Source organism: Columba livia, chromosome 3 (genome assembly GCF_036013475.1).
Source record: "Columba livia isolate bColLiv1 breed racing homer chromosome 3, bColLiv1.pat.W.v2, whole genome shotgun sequence".
In the NCBI taxonomy this organism is placed as follows: domain Eukaryota; kingdom Metazoa; phylum Chordata; class Aves; order Columbiformes; family Columbidae; genus Columba; species Columba livia.
The window spans coordinates 57591696-57615989 of NC_088604.1; the positions used below are offsets into that span (position 1 = coordinate 57591696).

At 41.1% G+C, this 24294-nt stretch overlaps 1 protein-coding gene across 1 annotated transcript in view; it reads right to left on the minus strand.

Moving 5' to 3' along the window:
• The window catches only part of ARHGAP18 (Rho GTPase activating protein 18), a 96372-nt gene extending 74143 nt beyond the window's left edge, over window positions 1-22229 (minus strand). The window contains exon 1 of the mRNA XM_065056917.1: window positions 21996-22229. Within this exon, the coding sequence (XP_064912989.1) occupies window positions 21996-22039 (44 nt within the window). The 5' untranslated portion in view covers window positions 22040-22229. The remainder of the gene's footprint in view (window positions 1-21995) is intronic.
• Window positions 22230-24294: the final 2065 nt, after the last annotated feature.

Sequence of the window (24294 nt, forward strand, 5' to 3'; positions counted from 1 at the left end):
ACATCTTTTGCATAAATCAGCTTTGACAGCAATGCTTAGCACTTGCACCTTTGAATTAAATTCGAATGTGTGTAATATTTGGGATTGGAAGCTATTTTCCAGTAGCATTATTGTAACAAGGATTGGCCAAATTTTGAACAAAGAAATTCACAAACAAACAATTCTTTGTTTCTGATAGTACTTCCAATGCTTTTTATTTCCTCTTCATAGCTATTCAGAAGTAACTGTCATGTAATTCTCATTAAGAACAAATACAAGGAAAATAAATGTGAAGACTTGTGCAAAAATTTGTACAAGAAATAAATATTCGAGGTTTTGTTTTTTTTACAACTGAAAGCAGACAGTGAGAAGCTGGAAAATACTAGTCATACAGCAAGAATAATAAAAACTCAAAGAACTATTTTAGCTGTACTATAGTACCATGTACCTAGCAATAACTATACTGATGCCACACGCCCTAGTCACAAATAATTTTAAAGAAAACATTGAATGTGTAGCCTCTAAGGCCTCAGTCCTCTAAGGGTACATTTGCGACAGTCACAAATGACTAAGTTTAATAAACCACTCGTTGCAGCTAATTTGCTCATCTCTGTCTGCAGAGAAATTCTGACAGACAGGTTTGTAGAGCAAAGTTCAGCAAGAGATGCAGAAATACAAGGCAAGGATATATACCAGTTCCGTGATTTTTTAAAGCAATCGCTGGTGTTACAGGAGGCTATACCTGAAAGTTTGCTTACATCAGGATATCATCTGTGTAGTTTCCACAGGAAAAACATAATGTTTGCAGTTCATTTGGAAGATATTAACCTAAAAATGGTATTTATGTTATAGCAGTCTGATTTTTTTTTAAATTTAATATAGAGTATTACTATTTAATACCTTGTGTTATGTATAATACTGTTCACAGTATGTCCAGGGAAAAAAAAAAAAGCTGGAAAAAGAGAGAAGCTGAAGTGTTTTTTAAATAAGCATGCATATGGGAAAAGTAATGTAAAGGTATGTAAATGTACACATGTACATAACGTAAGTATTATGAAGACATCCATGACCAAGTGTCCTGAAATTTCAATCTATGAAATGCAATTGTAGCTTCACTAGGAGGAATTAATACAGTCACAAACAAAATCAGAACGAGAGCGCACAGCACAAAACAGGCCAGGCAAGTGAGTGGTTTGCAGAGGAGGATGCACCTGGGAAGAGGACACAGGGAATGGCCTCGAGCCATGGATGGCTATGCCCTTTTCAGGAAAGACAGGCCAGCCAGGCGTGGTGGTGGAGTTGCTCTCTATGTGAGAGAGCAACTACAATGTACTAAATTCTGCCCAGGAGTGGATGACGAGCGAGTTGAGAGTGTATGGGTCAGGAGCAAGGGGCAGGCTGGCAGGGGTGATGCTGTTGTGGGCGTCTGTTACAGGCCACCAGATCAGGCTGAGGAAGTTGATGAGGCCTTCTATGGGCAGTTGAGAGTGGCCTCACAGTCACAGGCCCTGGTTGTTGTGGGGGATTTTAACTTCTCTGATGTTTGCTGGAAGGACCATTCAGCCAGCCAGCCACAGTCCAGGAGGTTCCTCCAGTGCACTGATGATAACTTCCTCATGCAGTTGGTGGAGGAGCCGACTAGGAGAGGTGCACTGCTGGATCTCATCCTCACTAACAAGGAGGGTCTGGTCGAAGCAGTAAAGGTTGAGGGTTGCAGTGACCACGAGATGGTGGAGTTCAGCATCTTGTGTGGCAGGAACAGAATAGCAAGTAGAATTGCAACCCTGGACTTTAGCAGGGCTAACTTTGGCCTTTTCAAGCAATTGCTGGGGGAAATCCCATGGGCAAGACTGCTTGAAGGAAAAGGGGCCCAAGATAGCTGGATTGCATTCAGAGATTGCTTCTTCCATGCTCAGGATCAGAGCATCCCCACATGTAGGAAGTCAAGGAAGGGAGCCAGGAGGCCTGCGTGGTTGAATAGGGATCTGTTGAGTATGCTCAAGCAGAAGAGGAGAGTTTACAGGTCATGGAAGCAGGGGCTGGCCACTTGGGAAGAATATAAGGCTGCTGTTAGAGGATGTAGGAAGGCAGCTAGGATAGCCAAGGCCTCCTTAGAATTACAGCTGGCGAGATGGGTCAAGGACAGCAAAAAGAACTTTTTCAAATACATAGCAGATAAAACTAATACCAGAGGCAATGTAGGCCCACTGATGAATGGGGTGGGTGCCCTGGTGGCAGAAGATACAGAGAAGGCAGAATTACTGAATGCCTTTGTCTCTGTCTACTCTGCCGGAGGCTGTCCTGGGGAGCCCTGTACCCCTGAGACCCCGGATGAAGCCAGGTCAATGGAGGAGTTTGCTTTAGTCGATGAGGACTGGGTTAGGGAGCAATTAAGTAGTCTGGACATCCATAAATCCATGGGTCCAGATGGGATGCATCCGCGGGTGCTGAGGGAGCTGGGTGAAGTCATTGCTGGACTGCTCTCCATCATCTTTGCCAAGTTTTGGGAAACGGGAGAGGTGCCCAAGGATTGGAGGAAAGCAAATGTCACTCCAGTCTTCCAAAAGGGCAAGAAGGAGGACCCGGGTGATTATAGACCAGTCAGCCTCACCTCTGTCCCTGGAAAAGTAATGGAACAGCTTATCCTTGGTGCCATCTCAAGGCATATCAGGGATAAGAGGGTTATTAGGGGCAGTCAGCATGGCTTTACCAAGGGTAAGTCATGCTTGACCAACCTCATAGCCTTTTATGAGAATGTAACAAGGTGGATGGATAATGGTAGAGCGGTGGATGTGGTCTACCTTGACTTCAGTAAAGCCTTTGACACAGTCTCTCACAGCATCCTCAGAGCTAAGTTGAGGAGGTGTGGTCTAGACAATAGAGTAGTGAGGTGGGTTGCAAACTGGCTTAAGGAGAGAAGCCAGAGAGTGGTAGTCAATGGTGCGGAGTCCAGTTGGAGGCCAGTATCTAGTGGAGTGCCTCAGGGGTCAGTACTGGGGCCAATATTACTCAATATATTCATTAACGATTTAGACGAGGGAATAGAGTGCACTATCAGCAAGTTTGCTGATGACACTAAGCTGGGAGGGGTGGCTGACACGCCAGAAGGCTGTGCTGCCATGCAGCGGGACCTGGACAGGCTGGAGAGTTGGGCAGGGAATAACCTAATGAAGTTTAGCAAGGGAAAGTGTAGAGTCCTGCATCTGGGCAGGAACAACCCCAGGTTCCAGTATAGGTTGGGAAATTACATATTAGAGAGCAGTGTAGGGGAAAAGGACCCGGGGGTCCTGGTGGACAACAGGATGACCATGAGCCAGCACTGTGCCCTTGTGGCCAGGAAGGCCAATGGCATCCTGGGGTGTATTAGAAGGGGGGTGGTTAGTAGGTCGAGAGAGGTTCTCCTTCCCCTCTACTCCGCCCTGGTGAGACCACATCTGGAATATTGTGTCCAGTTCTGGGCCCCTCAGTTCAAGAAGTACAGGGAACTGCTGGAGAGGGTCCAGCGTAGGACAACAAAGATGATTAAGGGAGTGGAGCATCTCCCTTATGAGAAAAGGCTGAAGGAGCTGGGTCTCTTTAGTTTGGAGGAGACTGAGGGGTGACCTCATTAATGTTTATAAATATATAAAGGGTGAGTGCGATGAGGTTGGAGCCAGGCTCTTCTCGGTGGCAAACAATGATAGGACAAGGGGTAACGGGATCAAGCTGTAACACAAGAGGTTCCACTTAAATTTGAGAAAAAATTTCTTCTCAGTAAGGGTGACAGAACACTGGAACAGGCTGCCCAGGGAGATTGTGGAATCTTCTTCTCTGGAGACATTCAAAACCCACCTGGACGTGTTTCTGTGCGACCTCACCTAGGCGTTCCTGCTCCAGCAAGGGGATTGGACTAGATGAACTTTTGAGGTTCCCTCCAATCCCAAACATACTGTGATACTGAGCCGTATGGCTGCGATAGGGAAGCAGGGCTCCGAGTGAGCAGTCACGACATGCGGCTGCGTCAGGGTTTGGTCTTTGACAAGGAGCCATCTGCAGCCCTTGGCTGGTGCTCTCTCAGGCCAGGGAAGGAAGGTTACATCTTGGCACTTGAAAATCAATGGAAATGGTGCTGCTAACTTTCATCAGTGAGGAGATGCATTTTCCTTGGGGACAGACAGCACTTCCCAGGATGGGGGAACACCACCCCTTGTGCATTTTCATGTATTTTTACTAAATACAAAATCAAATTGCCATAAGGCACTGTAATCTGATCAGTAGTATTTCCATCTCTGAATTTACATGAGTCCACATTTCTTATGGGACAAATTATCTAAAATATGAAGAAATCATCAGCTTCTCTTTTCTATCCTTCCTTCATCATAAAATAAAGTGTCGTGCTGCTTTACATACTGTGAACCTGTATGTATGAGAGACAGACAGAGGCAAAGAGTGGAGCACCATATTTTGCATTAACGAAAGGATACATTTGTCCAGCCAGTGTATCATTTCTTTATCAGTAATTATGTATTCTGGCAATCCCTGTATAGCAAGTAGGCTGCAAAAACTATTTTATTTTTACCTCTTTTTTTCCAAACTGTATTTTTACCATATTTAAAACTGAAAGATAAGAAGTAAGGCCTTTCAGTAATTTAAGATATTTCACAAAATCTCACTGAAGAGATCAGTATGTGAGCATGCATGACAATAAAATTTGGTAGAAAATATTACAAGGAGGATACTTCTGATACCATCAGCCCTGCTTCTCTTGAAGGAATGTAGCATCTATATAATTTAATTTTGGTTTGGAACACATTACTGAAGTAGGTGTGGGGATCGTCACCTGTAGGAACTGTCATCTCATTGCCACCTGCTGGCTGAGGTACAAGAGCTTCAACTACACAAAAGTACCTCTGCTCTGGGAGAGTCTGCAGTTTTCCCAGAATTAAAACAGTGACATTAACAGATACCATAAAACTGTATTTCTGTTGGCTTAGCGGGTTAGGGGTAATCAAGCAGTGGTCATATGAAAACTAGCATACTGTTTGTGTGCTTTCTCATTAGGGCCTCCTACACATTAATTTTGCCAGTTGGACTCTTCCAGAATGGGTAAAGAAAAATGACCCTATTGTAGATAAATTTTATCAATAATATAAGGACTTGTAATATTTAATACCTATTCAGGTATTTAAGTGGCTGGAGCAGTATAAAGTGCTTTTCTACTGCAGCTGCAGTAGGCCTTTTACTAGTATAGCTATTGTTTATAAAAACATGACATTTCTCACTAACATAGACTGGTTTTCAAGAGTGCAGAATCCCACAAATCACTCACAAAAAAGGAGGAAAATTGATGTTTAGCCACTGAAGCTTCGCATATCTATTTGTTTTAGTTTTACAAAAGAATCAGCACAGGGACCACGTGTCTGTATGCTGCTTCTGGCCATGAATAAACAGTTAAGGGGAAAAAGCTGCATCTCTGCCAGAATCATTCTTTTTTTCTTTTCTTAGCCTGTTAGTTTCTTCTCTTCAGTTGCTTTGGGGCATCACTAAAAATTAAGACAAAATTGCTATAAAAGATTATTGTTACAATAAGAGTAGATGCTCATAGGAGCAGATTTCAAGCTGAAGATTTTTCTTTTTCCTAGCCCCAGTTTGAGAGTTATCTATTTGTGGAAGCATCAAGTTCTACAACATTATCTATGCAAAGTGCATTTCATTACAGTAATCACAGGAAGATATTTTCCCAAGGAATCAGCACGATGTATAATGTGTGCCGTAATGTTATGCAGAAATATATATTACAATATACAACCATAATAGTTTTAAATGCCTTAAGTACTTGTTACATGGGCCAAACTGGAATGTTGTTTTTCCCCATGAAGCAAATGCATCATTTTTAGCTGCCAACAAGCTGTGAAATGGTAATAACTTCAGGATGTTGCCATATCCTTCCACGATGAACAGCAGCCTCCAGGGGCTTCGAGGATCCTGCTTAAGTCAGTGGAATTCCCTACTTCTGACTACTCTGTTCAGAATATTGGAACTATTTTAGTCAACCTAATTTCTCATTCTTTTGACTGCAGATAAGCAAGGCTAATATTTTAAAATGAAGCTTCACCACAGTTGCTTTGCAAGGACCCAAACTTCAAAGCATAAGGACCCAGTATGTGTATTTTGTATTATTCACATTTAGGGACAGAAAGTACACAAGTGTTTGAATAGATTATTATGTACTGTTCTTAAATTATAGGCACATAGCAAAATACAGAAGAATGCTGGGAATACACTTAAAAATCTAGGAATGACACTTTCTGTATTTTACCTTTTGTATGTCAGAAAGTCCTTTAAGCCATAAAAGTACAACTATTTTGGCATAACGTACTCTTACTGAACAATTCGTATTTAAAAAAAAAAGTATTGGCCTAAATTGTACAGTCAGATCAGGTTTTCTGTTAAGAGGCTGATTGCCCCCAACATCCAAACAAAACATAATGGAAGCTATGCTCACATTTAAACAATATTTATATTTAAACTATATTAAATATAATTTCTAATTCAGGGCTTAGTTTGGTATACCTTGCTCATGTAAGTAATCTTAGCAATTTTACTGCTGGCTACTATCATTATAGGATCAATTAAAAAGAAACCAAACACACAAGCATAAAAAACAGGGCAGAGAAGGTGGTCTGCAGGTGAAGACTGGGACTTAAATTAGTAAGATACAAACCTCAATAGGTTAAAAAAAATTATACCAATTGGTCATTCATTGTCTTTTCCAGTACCAGAACTAGGGGGTATTAACTATAACTACAATGAAAAAATTGATTCAAAACAAACAGAAAGTGGTGAAATTTCACGTAATGTGTAATTACACTGCAGAATTGCTTGCCACAGGATCCTGGGGAAGCTAGAAGTTCACACAGATTCTCGGAAAGACCTGATGTGTTCACAGAAAAGAAATCCATGGACTACTATTGAATACATAGAAAGAACATCTGGCTCAGGAACTGGCTGGCAGCATATGGCTGCAAGCTGGTGAAAGCATCAGGAGTGGCAGCTCTGCTTTAAAACTCTTGTACGGGTGTCTTTTAAACGCTGGTAGGATACCAGATAGATGGACTTTTGGTCCAAACCAGTAGAGCTACTTTTATGTTTAAAGAGGCTATAATTAAAAACAATTCTGGTTCCTTGCAACAATGAAAGTAGTGTAAAAGTGTATGAATGATAAAAAATACAATTTATTATTCAGTATATAGGACAGTCACAAAAAAAGGCGTTATTATCCTACATTATTTTTAAATATAACTTTTATAAAAAGTAACATACCCTGTTAACTTTATGATTGCATTTCTTAACCTTTCTGAGGACACAATTTTCTGATCAGACTTAAAAGCATCACCATTTGCAGAAATCTGGATCACATTTAATGTGCTGTGGTCACAAATAACCCCCAGGAACTCAGTGCCAAACAGGGTTCTTGTGATGCACAGGTTGGCCTGCTCCCGCTTTGCAGAAATGAAGCAATTCTTCAATTCTAACCCCTGTAGCTGAAACATTTTAAACACAGAATAATACTGACAGTGTACTTATCTGCAGAACACAGGTCCTTTTCTAAACTGCAAGCCAAGTTTTTAGCTCATAGTGGATGTTCAGTGTTATTTTAATTCAGTGAGTTATGTATTAGCAAAATAAACACTTATTTAAATTTTAATGGTGCGTTTTAGTCAGGTGAAACTGTTGTGTTTATGCCCTGATTGGAAATGTAAATAACAAAAATGTCAATAGACAAACATAAAGATGTCCTCTGCATCACTCCTAATTTCTGAGTGATATTTTGAATTAAAGAATTACAACTGTCAAATACATTTTGCTATAGCAAAAAGTGCAAATATTAAGAATACCTCTGGGTTCAATATTTTCCAAAAGAAGATCTATTCTCACTGTAAACTGTCAGTATATATTATCAGCTCCTATGTCCTTCTAAAAAATAATTGACATGCATCCGCAGAGCTCATAATCCTGCACATACTGAAGATCACAGACTGTCCCACTGATTGTTTGGGTTTGGTCTTATGTTTCAGGCAGTATATCTGAAACCTAAGAATGCATTTTAAATAAACTATTTACTTCAGACTAAACCAAGGTAAATCATGCAAATAAAAGAAACCCCCTTGAGCATGCTCACAAGAACTCATCTGTTTAAAGATTATATTAAATACAGTTTACACAACAGGCCTTTAATATATATTCAGAGTATTCCATATGTTGTTTCCTTGCATTTTACCCATAAACATTTGATCACTACTCATACATTCTGCAGTGCCATAAAAATACCTGCAATATTTAATTCTACTTGTTAGGATTTACAATATTTTTATTTTGCCCCAACTATTCATACATTAGTGCAAAGTCTCATTACTGGAAGCAGCTAATACAAAAGAGCACTGCAGAAGCCAGTGATTTGCTAAGCTAACAATGTTAGCATGAATCTTAGCTAACACAAGAGTATGCCAAAAGATCCTCTACATTACAAATTAGTGGTTGCACAAACTCCAGAGCATTATTCTAGAAGTGAATGAGAAGCTCAGTCCCTGCCCAGGCAGTCCATGGCATGTTCCAGCCCTTGAAACTATCATCCTCAAACATGAAGTAATGTTATGTAAAGTAATGTCTCATCATGCATAACTGCTGCAAAAAGTGGACAGCAGAGTAGGACCATTTGTCCTCTGTCTCCTGCTACTGGGAATACTTTGTGTTTTGCAAAACACAGAGCAGTTTTATTTTCACTTCACTCAACAGTAACTGGGCTGGTGCAGGCGGATTTTGGGAGACCTTGGTCATGAACCCATTTCCCCCAGCAGAAGTTGGGAGTCTCTACTTTCAATTCAAATGACTTCACCTGAAATTATAATAAAGTATCTCATGGGATCCCTGAGTTCTGAGTTTCTGCTCTTGAAAGGTACAGAATTATTTGCCTGACTTTCAATCTGACCCTTATTTTCTCCCCTCTGTCCATGTCTGCATTTCATTGTTCCCAAGTTAAACTCAGAAAACATCCATAAAGAGGGACAGGATCTTCAGGCTAAATTCTCCCACTTCAGAACCAATAGCAATCACTCTTCCATGCGGCATCAACCCAAAAGGCAATGTTTTCTTTTTTAAACATAAATGTTCGGTCTTCTGCTCTCAAGGAATACTTGGTCATTTAGCAAGCCTTTATTTTTGTATCCCAATACCAAATGTATTCAATGTATGTGAACATACCAGTAGCTGTCAGTCAAACCAGCGTGTGTGATGGCACCATTATCCAACAGTGTCCAAATCAGATTCTCATGGATGAATTTTGGAACTCCAAGCTTCACCTAAGTATCCCAACAATTTGAAGCTCGGGAAATACTTAAGGCAAATGTAATTTTGTGTCATTAAAGTAGCAGCTGGCAGGAAAACAGAGATGTCAGCCTGATGTCCAGTTCCAAGGCACGATCCTCTAGCTCCAGGTGCTTCAAAAGATTCTGTGAGCTTCATGCTTGGCCTTCTGCCAAGAGTGTCAATTACAAAGTGTCATGACATGCAATGTTTACTCCTTTTTTATGTGCCCAAATGCCATTTCTTTGCCTCACAACAAGTTTTGGGTCCTGCTGTCCCACACAGCATGCTCCTAACTACAGAACTAAAATAAAGCATTAGTGCAGAGCAATGTAGGTTGGTTCTTTGGGTACTTACTAAAGAAGATGCCAAAAATAAATAAGACTATACTATATGTAACACATGTATACATTTAAGGGGTTTTATTGTGATAAACATGCGTATTTACTAAAACATAAATTGGAATGACTGAGCTTGTAATGGTGCGGGCAACAATCTATCACAATTTTTTTCCATTAGATTAAGGAGGAAACAGCTGTTGTCAGATGGCAGCACGATGCCAACAGTCGAACAGGAAGGATTACAGCATTCAAGTCATCTTAATCCTTGTGCATAAGCATTAATAGAGGCTTTTCTTTCATCACAGATGACTAATGTAGCTAACCTCTGACACTGGCCTGAACTTCTGATTTACCTAAGAAAACTATATGCTGTTGTTAATAGTGTAATTGATGAAGTAATGTTTTCTTTAGCAAAAATGTCATGGTGGATTTATAAATCTGACGTAAACCATTAAATGGATAGCAACATGAAGCCTGAAACATTGAAATGGTATCACTGCATTAGCTCTAAAGACATGTTGAAGGAAAACATAACACCCCACACTGCACTTATCTCTATTACATACATGTCATGATTTCCTCTTTATCAAATTGAACTGGATGCTTTACTCTGCTGAGCGAGAGAATTCAAAGGGAATTGCTGAGGACACAGAATGCAGAGGAGCCAGCGTAAACCAGGGAGTTCATTGCATGCAAACTGCTCTTGCTTAGGTGCAGAAATGCAGTCCTGAAAGACTGAGAAGACACTTCAAACTGACATTTTCTCAAATATTTCTGTTCTGCCCTCATTTCGTATTAGTCTTATCGCATAGCACTGAAGGTCTTCGTTGATGCCATTTGTAGCAAGTGCATGTACACATGCATGCATTTATAATTATTATCTTTAAATTAATCTTAAAAATTTCTACTTACCTCATATCACTACTACATTTAGCAAATGTACATTTTAATGTACTTTTATTATTATCATCTGTATTTTGATGAGGTTTACTGCTATTATTACTCTTATGACAGCAGTAATTTTAAAATTCTTTCTATTTTGTTTCAGTCAGTTTTTATTTACCATACTGGGCATATCACTTACCAGGAAGCCAGGTGCTACTGTGAGGAGCAAAAGCTAAGGACAAATTTGCTGCTGCAGGTAGTTCAAAGGATTATCACACAGCCCAATCCTTAAATTTTATTAGAAATTGATCCCTTAACTCAATTAACTATCCACAGCAGGTTTTTATCCAAATTAAGTTTCCTTCTTATGTTTGTCTAGGGGCAGATGGTAGTCTTTAAAGATTATTGGAGGTATAAACCATTCTATCTCATATATATAATTACAAATCAATACCAGGTCTCTAATTCTTAGAGAACATGTGCTTTTCTCTGGCTATGGAATCTTTTGTCTCATTATGCCCAGGTCTAATTGCATTTGCTGTCATAATAGCAAAATGTAGCATTTATCTAAGATGTTAATCTGTTGCTAGTGCTGGCCACCAAATGTGGGACCATATGCTTCTCTACTGTGAAGAGCAGAGCAGATCAAGATTGCTTCAACAGAATTAAAATTACCTAATACATGGGAGATCAATTCTCCTCTTGCACCCACCCTTCACTGTAGTGATCCCATGCCAGTAACATGCAGGGGCAAACATCTCACAGCTCACCTCTGTGGCAAAGATTTGATTTAATGATCTGAAATGGACCGAAACTGGTTCTAAAGGACATTTCTCTCCTAGTTGCCACATGTTATCGCAACTGTAATTGTCCTTCTGCACGTGCACGTTCATCTGAGCAACGTGGACTGCGATGGACGCCTGCGCCCAGAGAAGTCAGCGGCCCTTCTATGAGCGAGAGGCTCAAACGGAGTCCTTTCCTCCCATAGGAAAGAGTAAGACTCATGAGGTATAAAATAGTGCACCTTACTTTCTCTGTAGACAGTTAATTTCTTGTTCACAGGAATCAGAAACACTAAAGACTGCTGCACTTCTGTTATTCCTTAACTGCTGTTAAATGTTTATCACATAACAGCATTCAGAATAAAAATTGATCCACCAGGTCCAAGACAAAGAGGACACACAATATGCTACAGTAACAGCATGTATTTGGTTTACAATTCTTATTTAGAGTGGCCTGGCCTTCTTTCCACTGAATACTGTTTGTATCTGAAATCTTTGTTGACTTTCATATCCAAACAAAAATATTAGAGAAGTATTATTGAAGTGGTAAAGTACTACTCTCTTGTGATGGTTGAGTGTCACCTTCTCTTCTCTTCACTTGAATGAGCATAAGCTTCCAGCAAGGATCCCAGTCTCAGCTGAAGCAATTCCCTTTTCACTGAGTGATCATCCCAGCCATTTAACTAGTTCAATGTGACACTTTTGCGAAGCGTGAACAGAACCACTTCACTTTCCTGCATGCTAAGATTATCTCTTATTACAAATTTTAACCAGACCTAATGAACCCACTTAACACAACTTTCCACAGATATTTGAGGCTTTTTTCATGTTAGGTCCACCATAATAAATTGTACATAGGAATTTCATTGTTTTATTTCAAACAATAAGAATATCAAGAACTTCCTATAAATTCAATGTAAATAATGTTTTTCTGATAACCAAGGACTACAAAACCATTCCTCCTATTAATTTTATCTGGCAAAATATTTGGCAGGAATCAGAGTTCTGACTCTGCAGTTCCTCTATCAGTTGTAGTGAAATTATTGCTTTCTGCTTGATTTAATAGTGAGTACAGACTGGGGTTTTTTTTAACTTCATATTTGACTCTCACACACTGAGTTGAATGTTGATTTGAGGCATTCATAATTCCTGTGCCAAAAAAACATTGTTCTAGTAATTTGAGTTCCTTTACAGGAGTTGAAATTTTTTCCACAAAGGCTTCTTCATTCAGCTATGCTGTCTTTTTAGCATTTAATATTAATATTAAAGTAAAATCTATCTGACTATTCAGCTTGTGAGGTAAAGGAACAATCTTTTTATCTAAATATGCCTTACTTAGATGATAAAATAAAGTTTGTATTGAAATGTCTGAGTTTTTTGTCTCCTGCCTTTACAAGGCATCCACCAGGCTATTACCACAGTTCTTGGAGGCAGCATTTCTATATCCACCTCCTTCACCGAGTTGCTCTGTACAGCTGGAATGCAAATCACAAACAGCCCCTGGCTTCTCTAATGTTTACTTGCAGGTTCTGACACTCAGATTCAATCACACATAAGCCACCTCCTGAAATCTGGGATTTAGAGAAACATTAAATAATTAGATAGCATTATAGAATGGACTACAGAGGTTAGTTTGCACTTGTGAAAAGGAGGAGGGACTGTCCTCTCACTTCTTCTAGAGGACATGTCAATTCTGCAGAAAGGGAAGGAAGGAAATTATTAGTGTAAGCAAGGGTAAGTAGGTCTGGGTCTCATTACTTTGTGTAAATCCCTAAGCCTTTTGGTTTTGCCACAGGAATTATGGCAAAGCCCATGGTGTCAGTGCATGCCCCTGCCCAGAGTGTGAGGAGATCTGCCACTCCACCACCTACAGACATTCAAACTTTGAAAGTGTTATAAAGCAAAACAGAATCAAACAGAAGAAGAAAAGTACTCATTTGCCAGGCTTGGCTGGAAGAAACAGAGTTTTTAACTCCACAGATAACATCTGCCTTGACTTGAAGCTTATTTTGAGAAGCACATGAAGTAGGGCTTCTGTTCTTAAATTTGCTGAATTTATGGAATGCCTATGACTACTTCATTTTTGCCAAACGTTCTTGTGTTGAGCCTGCCTCCAAATGTCATTCTTACTATTTGTTTTTTCTTGTATTCCCTGTTTAGGTTTGGGTGAACACTTTTAATTAGCATGAGTTTCTTCTCTCTCACTACACTCACTACTCTCTCACTACTTGTTTTAATACTATGCTCACTGGGAAGAATATTTTTTACAACTGCAGCTATATACCATTTTTTTACAAAGTCATTGACATCTTACCATAACATTGCTTTACTTATGTATCAGTAATTGCACAAAATGACTCAGCCTCTAATTACTCAATACTTTAAATAACTATTCAAATTCCCACAGCTCAATGGGACACAGTGGCTAAGAGCTGTTCTGGCTTGCTGGCTTCTGCTTCTAGTAAGGAAAATGTGCTTGCCTGTATTATTTTCTTGAGTGGATTTTCTAATAATTTTTACTGTGCATCAAGCTCCTGCTCTAAATCTCTGATCTCTCAAAGCTTACTTTATGCAGCACTGTTTCTCATTTTGATCCTTGTGCTGCAGAGATAACAATTATTAAAGTGATGCAAACCTTCCCTCCAAGGGGAAGGTGATGGCCACACAGGCTTCTTTTTTTGGCTATAGATTATGAACAAAATTTTGAAAGTACAAAGGAGGAATTAGGTTGATCAAAAATTATACTTATTACACGATAAGCATCAAGTATCCAATGATTCCATTAACCACTGTTGCAGAAAAAAAAAAAAAAAAGGCAATAATAGGCTTTTCAATTACTCATTGCAGTCAGTTTTGCTGATAAGAAGCTCTGGCTGAGAAGATATGTCAGGAAGACTGGAGGAAATAAGCATCTGAGCAGGAATGAAGGTGTATGTGTATGCTGCTGAGTTGTCATTGTTGCATTTCCTAACAAAATCAGGGAAATGACTACACAGCTTTTGCAGCCATCTCTTTTCCAATGTTGGAAAAGCCACCACATGGACCACCCAGCTGGGACTGTCTGGCTTGACAGGTAGTATCAGGAAGAGAGGACAAAGTCTGAGGAACATCTGCCAGATGGCCTTCTCCTTGGTGGCAAGGTTCACCCTCCACCTCCAAGCAGTAAGAGCATCTCTCTTCCTTTCTATCACACCTGGCAAGCCTGGTAAAAAGCTGAGTGTCCCATCTCATGTTTCATGGGCTCTGACAATCCTCCTGCCTTTGTGTAGGTTCTAGGAAGTAAAGCATGGAGTAGAATGGTCAGAAATAAAATGCCATCAGTAATGGCTTTCTTTAGTCAAAGAGCTAGTCAAGTTTAATTGACTGAAAACTGCTGGATGGGCGCTCTTAATTAACTTTAACATTTTTTTTTTCATTTATCATAGATTGGCCAGAAAATGGTATAAGCTGTTTCAAAGCGGGCATGAACAAATCTTCTTTTGGAGCCAGATGTGCTGATGGAAGAGGGTAACATCTTTGCAGAGCTGAGAGATAATAATTCAGTAATCCTTTTTAGGCAAAATGAGCTGAATTACTACTTTAAATAGTATGCCTTTACTAACTAAATGCTTTTTGTGGAGTGCGTGCCTTTTTTTTCATCCGGTGGAACCTTTAAACAAAATTAAGAGTTCAAGCTTACACATAGATGATCCCTAAGGCTAAAACCTTGAGTTCTCTGTTCTGCATCCTCACTATGAGCTTCTTCTATGTTCAGTATCCTCTGAAGAAAGAGTTGGCAGCTCCATAAAGATAACTGACACGAGTGCAGCAGCTCTGGTTGAAAAGGTAAATGGATTTATCTAAACACTATGTTAGGTATGAGCAAAAAGCCTAAAAGAAAGGCAGGGTGGGAAACAACTGTCTTGCAGTTCCAAAAAGTGTAAGGATGAAATGAGAATTGCCAAAAGTCAAGCTGAGTCCTGACAGTTTACAGGTCCTGAAAGTTAGCAATATAAATTAAAATAAATGGCTTGGACAGGCTGGGTGAAAGACCGACTGGGTGGCCAGGCCCAAAGGATTGTGGTGAATGGAGTCAAGTCCAGTTGGCAGCCAGTCACAAGTGGTGTTCCCCAGGGATCGGTATTGGGCCCAGTTCTGTTTAATCTCCTTATCTATGATCTGGACAAGGAGATTGAGTGCACTCTCATTAAATTTGCAGATGACACCAAGTTGAGTGGAAATGTTGATCTGCTGGAGGGTTGGAAGGCCATACAGAGGGATCTGGACCAGCTGGATTGATGGGCTGAGGCCAGTTGTATGAGGTTTAACAAGGCCAAGTGCCAGGTCCTGCACTTGGGTCATAACAACCCCAGGCAGTACTACAGGCTTGGGGAAGAGTGACTGGAAAGCTGCCTGGCAGAAAGGGATCTAGGGGTGTTGATCAACAGTCAGCTGAGTTTGAGCCAGCAGTGTGCCCAGGTGGCCAAAAAGGCCAAGAGCATCCTGGCTTGTATCAGGAATAGTGTGGCCAGCAGGACTAGGGAAGTCGAGGCCCCACCTCAAATCCTGTGTTCAGTTTTGTACCCCTCACTACAGGAAAGACACTGAGGTGCTGGAGAGAGTGCAGAGGAGGCGATGAAGCTGGTGGAAGGTCTGGCGCACAAGTCTGATGAGGAGCAGCTGAGGGAACTGAGGCTGTTTAGCCCAGAGAAAAGGAGGCTGAGGGGAGACCTTACCACTGTCTACAAATACTCGAAAGGAGGTTGTAGCATGGAGGGTGTTGGTCTCTTCTCCCAAGTAGCAAGTGATGAGAGGAAATGGCTTCAAGTTGCACCAGAGAAGATTCAAATTGGATATTAGGAAATTTTTTTTCACAGAAAGGGTTGCAAAGCATTGGAACAGGCTGCCCAGGGGTTGAGTCACCATCCCTGGAGGTGTTTAAAAGACATTTAGATAAGGTTCTTAGGGACATGGTTTAGTGATAGAGTTAGATTATGGTTGGACTCAATGATCCTGAGGGTCTCTTCCAACCATGATTCTATGATTCTATTATTGTATGATTCTATTGTTTGATGGTATAGAGAAAAAGAGAAATGAAATTGCAGTGAAGTTGCTACAGAGTAAGAATGGAGTTGGGGTCAAAGATAATGTTGGTATGGCCACCCCAAAACTTTCTGACTCAATCTTCTATAAGAGGAATGATGTCATAAGCCAGACAACTACTGAAAATGTGAGTATAACACTAAATCACATTCAAGACAGAAGCAAAGATTTTAAGGTTTGGTAAAATTAAACAAGGCAGAATAGATAACCTCCTGCCCCAAATATTGAAACAATTAATCTATTAATTCAATAGCAATTAATTAAAAAACTCTATCAGCTCAAGTGATGCCACCAGAGAATGTTAACATAATAAATATAATTCGGAAGGATAAAAAGAGAAAAACTGGTAACTTCACACCTGTTACTCTGAGCTCAGTAGTGTGCAAGCCTTTCTAAGAACTTCAAAAGAAAGGATATTTTGAGACACATGGGTAAGTGAAAGTCTAGGATATAATACAACATGACTTAAACAAGGCAAATGCAGATTTTGGTAATAACTTGCATTAAAGATGGGAGGCTGCAGCAGATCTATCCTATACAGACTGCAGTATTACATTTGATATTCTACCACATAAAGAGTATAACTACATATACGGTTACACAAACAGGAAACTGGGAACAGTGCAAGTTTGTAAACTGTAGAAAGACTTAGCTGAAAAGAGACAGCAATACAGTGAATAGCAATACCAAAAAGCAAATTGATCAACTAGGGAAAAGTAGTCATCCTATTAAAATTTCTCCAGGTTTCCTCTTATTAATGATCTCACTATTTAATATTTTCATTCATAACTTTGGAACAGAAAGAAAAATGTGAAATTTACTCATAGTATGACATGAGGGATATCATTTAGAGAAAGTCCAAGATATTATACAGGAAAAATGAATGAATAAAATGACTGGAAAAATAAAAATGAGATACAAGTGCATGTATTTAATAGATTTAATAACTAGATTCTATGCTACAAGCCAGGAGACTCATCAGTTTGAAATGACAGATATTAATTGGTCATAAGACAACCGCAAGACACAGTGTATTAAAGCAATAAAAAGGCATACGCAGTCCTACGTATATGTAGCTATTTTAGGCTAGATATCAGAATTTTAATATCATCACAGACATTGATCAGACATTACTTAAAATTATAGTGTCACTTCTGATCACTGATAATCGAGAAAGATGTATTCAAACATGGACAATCACTTTGGAAAGAGCAGAATCTAGTCAGCATGAGTAACTGAGAAGCAACTATAAAATTGCTGTTTGTGAGTACTCAGATATCTTGGGTAGGAGGATCCATTTAAGTTAATGAACAATGTCAATACGAAAGAAATGTGTAGAAACTTTCCACTGGTAACTGTAGGTTGAAAATTAGAAATCCATTTCTAAATAGCAAGAAGAGCAAGGTTCCAGCACACTCACCAAAAAGGACAAATGACCTAATCTTCAGAAAAGCTCAGTTTGTTTATGAAATGGATTACAGATAGTAGATTTTTTGTAAGCTGCAAGGTAGCACTTGGTGAGCTAGAAAGCTTTTTCCAACCTGGCATCCTCCTGAGCTGTATTCCTACACTAGGGTGAAAGAAAGAAAAGAGTACCTACATTAAATGTAAAAAAAACTTATTTTAAAGATGCATTAAGCTTATAAAAGAAAATAAACTCAAGAACTTTAGAAGTCAAGAAGTCAACACTGGAATTTCAGGTCTATGTATCCCAATATGTTAACTGTGTTAATTTCACACATAATTTCACAAATGAAACAAAATTATGTACAGGTGACATACTTTCTGATGTTGTTTTTTTAAGAAACAAAGACCAGGCAGTGCATGTTACTGGAAAAGCATAGGAAGCCATGAAATAATAACTGTGCTGGATAACCTCACCTGCAGCACATGGCAGAACCCTCTATGCTTTAGTTGTCCACTGAAGATGGCCAGGCTGGTACCAAGACCCCAAGCGAGGGGAGGCAAGGACACCCAGTTGAACTCAGGAATCATGGTAGTTCCTTGGGATGCTCTGAGAGGAACGTGAAACTTGTGAAAAAGAAGTTTCACAGGGAAATGGTTCTTCCAGCTGTGGTATCCAGGGATGCTGAACCAAGAGGTTCAGCCTCTGTGCTTTTGTAACAGTAACAGCAGCAGCTTCAGCCTCTGCTGGACCTCTAAGCAGAAGGAAGAGTCATGCTCCTTTCTCCGGCTCCTCATCCTCTTTGTCTTTTAAATTTCATATATAAAAACAGGGATCTTATGACCACTCCCAAAAAGGATTATTGATTGCTGCTTCAGTTAACAATCCTGTTGCATTTCATGTGACCGCTTTCAGAAGCAGGTTATAAAAGCAGATCATTAATTCATAACCAATACTAAACTTCTAAAAAAAGCACTTCAAACCTGGGACTGCTCTATTCCACCTGTTAATCATTTTCATTTCCTAAAATGGGGAACTGTAACTACCACAGCCATGCTCCAGTTCATATTTCTGCAATACAACTTTCTATGTAAATCTCCTTACTAGCATTGAATATTCACTCGCCTTGTGAATGTCTTACATTCTTAAGTCTGTTTCTTTGTCTTCAGTTCGCTTGCATTGCCTGGTGGTGTGCTGTGAGCCCGCTCTATCTGCCGCTATCTCCTTTGTCTGTTGTTCTCAAGAATCACTGCTCATCCCCGTTTTTGTATACTGCTCTGCTTCCACTTGCAGCACAATCTTTATTTATGTAGAGATAATTACATAAAGCACGTTTATATTAAAACATCTCATGTTGCTGAGAACATAATTTAGATTTTTACAATGACTTTCTTGGCTGATCCATTCCCATTCAGTGAGCCTGCTTTTGTCTGACTGCAACTAACCACAAGTTTACGACAGAGCTGAATGGGACCTTTACTGTTGACTGAAATGGGCATGGGACGATCCTCTATGAGGGCTAAGTAGTCAAGGTTTAAGTGTAAGAGACAAAGCACTGCTACATGATTTCTTCTAGCAGGTATGGGTACTGTATTTCAATGTATTTACTTCTGATTTTCAGAACAGGCATTTTTTACAACAGTTGTATAGTGCCCATGGTCATAATATTATTGCTGTAGCTTCAGGATCCTGTGTTTTGCAAGGTGTCAAATTCAAATGTAAGCCAGATTCCTATGATGTCCACATTTCTGCTAACACTGCAATCCTACAATGCTTTGAATTAATTATCTGTTTCTCAGTAAGTACTGAATTAAGGGCATAATTACGATTCTCTAGGGATCCGTTAGTAATTGCTTGAGCTGCCCGGTGTACTGTTTTATTGGCATACTCTAATCTTGCCACAAACTGTATTCTTATAAACTTATTAAACACAATCTTTTGTGTTCAAATATCTTTTTCTTGTGACATATTAGCACAATATTTTTTCACTTAATTGTGGAAGAACCTTAAAATCCAATTCATGGACAAGGCCTCGCTGGTTAAGAATTTACATGGAATACGAAGGTGACAGCTGACCCTTTGCATTTCCATGTATGCTGCACTTGGTGGAGAAAGAGGGACAATGCTGATGATAAGCATTTTTCCCAGCACACCAGCTGCCTAACTATTCTTAATGCGGTCAAACAGCTTTTTCGGTTTCCTTGCTGTTCATTGCTTTTTAACCATTTCCATCTTCACATACAGGAAAAATATTATTGTATGGCTAGCCAGAAACCTACTAAAATGGTTTAATCAGAGTTCATAAATTATAGTATTTCAAGAATATGACAGACAATTTCATATTTATGCACTCTCTTTTCCACTTTACTGTTTTCCCAGGTTCATTGTTATGTTGCTGGTCACTTGCTAATGGAGGACAGAGTAAGCATACTGTAATGCCTAATAGTAGCTGTTCATGCCTGACTGGCAAGGATTGAAACATCCATCACCTGTCTGACATGATTTTGTGATGTAAATGGACAAAAGTATGATGTGATTTTGATGAAATCAAGCTGCACTTTAAGCCTGCAGACTCACTAAAGATGACTGAGTACCCTTCCCTGATCTGTTCTGCATACAAATATGCGCTGTCTTGCTGACGTATACTGGTTCCAGGGAACACCTCTTGCTCATTTATGTCCTGTCAGAAACTGCCACTATTTACCACTTCAGCAATACTCAGTGATCCTCTTATGTAGCTGTGACAAATGGAAACTTACCCTAACGCATGTTCATTCAGTTCTTCACCTGTTGCATTTAGTGAATCCCTCTGCAACCACATCTTCAATAGCTCTACTTCTATATAAGCAAATTGCTTGACTTCTTAAAATCTTCCCTAATGTTATTGACTTCTTTCACTCAGTACTAAAATAATCAAATTCTGCCTTCAGCCAGGCCACTGGCAAGATATTTATTAAATTTTCAGAAATGCTCATCACACTTGATGCTCACCCAGCATGAGAAGAGCTTCCTTTAAGTTTCATAAACTTGTTAGCCTCTTTGCATCCTTTCTCATGATACCCACAAAACACTTGACAGTGATCAGGCTACTGGTTTTAGAACCAAACTTCATCACTTTGCTGCATTATCCCATTTGTCCACTTTATTTGCTGTTTCCTAATTCCCTTTAAAGTCTTTGAGGCAGAGATTTGTGGGGTTTTTTTTGGTCTACTCCTTGCAAAGCAAATAGAGGCATGAAGCTAAAGTATTATTATTTTAATAATTGTTAAAAAAAATCTGCAGATATCCTAGGAATCAAGTTTTAAATCATACCAATAAAACGTTAGAGTACAATTGATTGCTTTTTTTCCACTCATTCCTATGGCTAACTTGGAAAAATTCAGCTGATGAAACCAGCTCCCATAGTTAACATGCCTCATGTGAAAACACTACACAAAAATATAATTGCTTTTGCAAATTGAATTTCTGGATCAATTATGCTCCCTCTTGATACATTTTCTTTATGTTTTCAATCAAGTCTTTCGATGCATATTAAGCACTCATATATGATAGAAAACTTGTGATTCGACAAAATACAACTGGAATATCACTGGGACAGCACATCCTCGTGCTTTCTCTCCACTTGATGCCAAAACATTGGGTTTTATCAGCTAAATTCTCATGAGAATAGAGGATATGGGGGGAAATGTCTTAGTAATGTATCCTGTCAGAAGACGTATATAAAAGAAGAAATACACAACTTGTCTAATCCATGCGACTATAATTACTCTGCACAAGTACTGTAGGGACATCACCTTTTCAGACTATGACATAATAACTACTATTTTCCACGAAGCGCCTTGTCCTGCAAGACGCACTCCGGCGAGCGGCTGGAAAGAGCCTTCGAGCCGCAGGGCGCGCACAGCGCAGCGGCCGGCGGGGTCAGGTACCGACCGCGGGGGCGGACACGCTCCCACCCGCGCCGCCAGCCCGCCGCCCGCCACTCGTGTCCGCCCCGCACCGCGCCAGGCGGCAGCTGCCCAAGTTTCCCTCCCGATGGCTCCCGGCGGTTTCGGCGCAGCCCGGCGCGGGGGGTGGCGGAGGCGGCGGCGCCCAGCGGGACGGGCGCGGGGCGGCGGCCGATCGGGTGTCGCGCCGACCGGGAGGAGCGGGACGGTCGCGCCGCTGGCCCGCCCTTACCTCAGGTGCAGGTAGTGCACCAGCTTCGTCACCACAGTCACCATCTTCCCGGGTCACCTTCCCCGCCGCTGCCTCGGGGGAGGGAGGGACACACGACACGAGGGCGACGCTGCCCGGGGGCTCCTCCCTCGGTGGCACTTTCGCTGCTGCTTCACCGTCCTCAGTCCCCTCGGGGCGGCAGCGGCTTCGCCTCTCAGCCGCTCACCTGCCCGCGCTCACCGCCGCCGCGGAGACGCCCCCGGCGCCCTGCCCCGCCACGGAGAGGCCCGCCCGGGCAGAGGGCGGGGCCGGCGCCCTCCCGCAGGGCCGCCCGACCTCGGCCCCCCCGGCCGCCCGCTCCGGAGGGGCAGCAGCGCTCGGCACCTCCACTGCGCGGGGCGCGGAGCCGGGCGGCGGAGCGGCTGCTGGGTCCCTGCGGGACCGAGGGCGCCTTGGCCGCCATCCCGCCGCATCTTTGTGAGCGGAAGAGCGCGGGGCCTCCCGCCGCGAGCGGCTCCGCTTGGTGCCGTCCAGTCCCTCCCGGCTGCCCATTTCCCTCCGACCCGCTCAGCTCTGGCCAGCGGCGGGGCCACCGTGGCAGGGGAAGGAGGACTGGGATCGGGCTCTGCGGGCAGCCTTGCGACAGAGACCCAGGGGAGCCGGCGGGGTCTCTGCTCTCTTCTGAGGGGTACGCAGCCCCTCCCTAAGCGCTGGACACGGGTGCCAAGCTCCCCGGCCGGGAGTGGCAGGCAGGACCCCAGGCACGCTAGGGTGTGTTAGCGCTTGGGGTAGGTGGGTGTGTGGGCCAAAGGCCCGGGAAACCCGCGCTGCTTGGGACAGCGCAGGCCGGGAGGTGCGAGGGTGGAAGCGTCCCAAATGAGAGAGACAGTCCCATCCCAGCGTAGGGCAATGGCTGGGACCTGCACGCTGTGTGTGTGCTCTTTCAAAGGCTGCTCAGGGGGGAAGAATTCAATGAGGAGCAAGGGAAGGATTGCAGATCTGGACAACCTGCCTTGCCATACGAAACTGACGTCTTCAACCCATTCGGCTCAGCAGAGGACGGGGGAAGAAGAGGTGATTTGATTATGGTGTGTAAGCGCCTACGCAGGAGGATTTGTCATAGCGGAGAGCTCTTTAATCTACCAAAGACGTAAGAAGAACTAAAGGACTGAGGCAGAACCTAGACAAATTCAGATTGGGAACAAAGAAACACCTTTTGTGCTACCGTAAGGGTACCAAAACACTGAAAAAAATTATATAAAGCACTACTGGATCTTGGATCTCTTGAAATTTTAGCTCTACAAAGGATGACTTCTACATATGAAATACAAATAAGTAATCTCTCCATCTGTTTGATTTGGGCCATGGAGAAAACTCTGTGGTCTTTGCTACTGTGGAGATCAGTCTAGATGATCACAGAGCGAATGTTCAGAACAGTAACTCAAGCTTTTCAGATCTGTTAATATTAATTACTTAGTTTCTGGTGCACTCACAATTTAGGATATCCCTTCAGCCTTATTCTCCCCGTCTTGTGCATCCGCCAGGCAAGACTCTTGAAAAAGTAGGATTCACTAAATGTAATTCAAAGACAATCGTAATGCACACATTAATTTGTATGAGGGAAGGTTGCAAATAAAAATGTATTCTGTGGTTTCTGACTCAGAATGCTTTATTTATACTAATGACTTACTGTAATGAAGCATTTCATTGCACTGATAGCATTAAAATCACTGAAACTTAGAAACAAAGAACAGTCACAGTAAATGGAATGTTTCTAGTTCACCAGGACGTATTTGGGGACTGTGCATGGAAGTAGTGGCACAAAGGCACAAACTTAAATATTTGGTATACATTAGAAGGTTGTTGTACCTGCAAGTTACTGTTCAGTCACTTTACCCTTTTGAAATAAGGTGGCTACTGTAAATTGTATTTCATTTTTTTCTGGGAAGAATTTGTTGGAAAGCTCCATTGACAGTAAGAATTTTGACTCCATTGTAGACTCTGATAATTTCTGTCTGTGTGTTCTTGACAGTATCAGACTTATGAGAAAAATGTGTTTAGTTTTTGAGGTTGTGTCAGAAATTAGAGATTCTGTAAACATACAGGACTTGATGTAGATGGTTAAAATAGATTTATTTTCTTTTAGTAGTGAATACTGCTGTGATGACATTTTTTTGCCTATTCTGCATATGGCTTCATATCCCATATCCTCAAGCTTGTTGTTTTTATTAATGTCACTATTTTATTCTCTATAAATTCTTTCTATACTGTCTGTATTTCCCAGCTCATGTCAATTACAGCTCCAAAATATGTGCCCTTC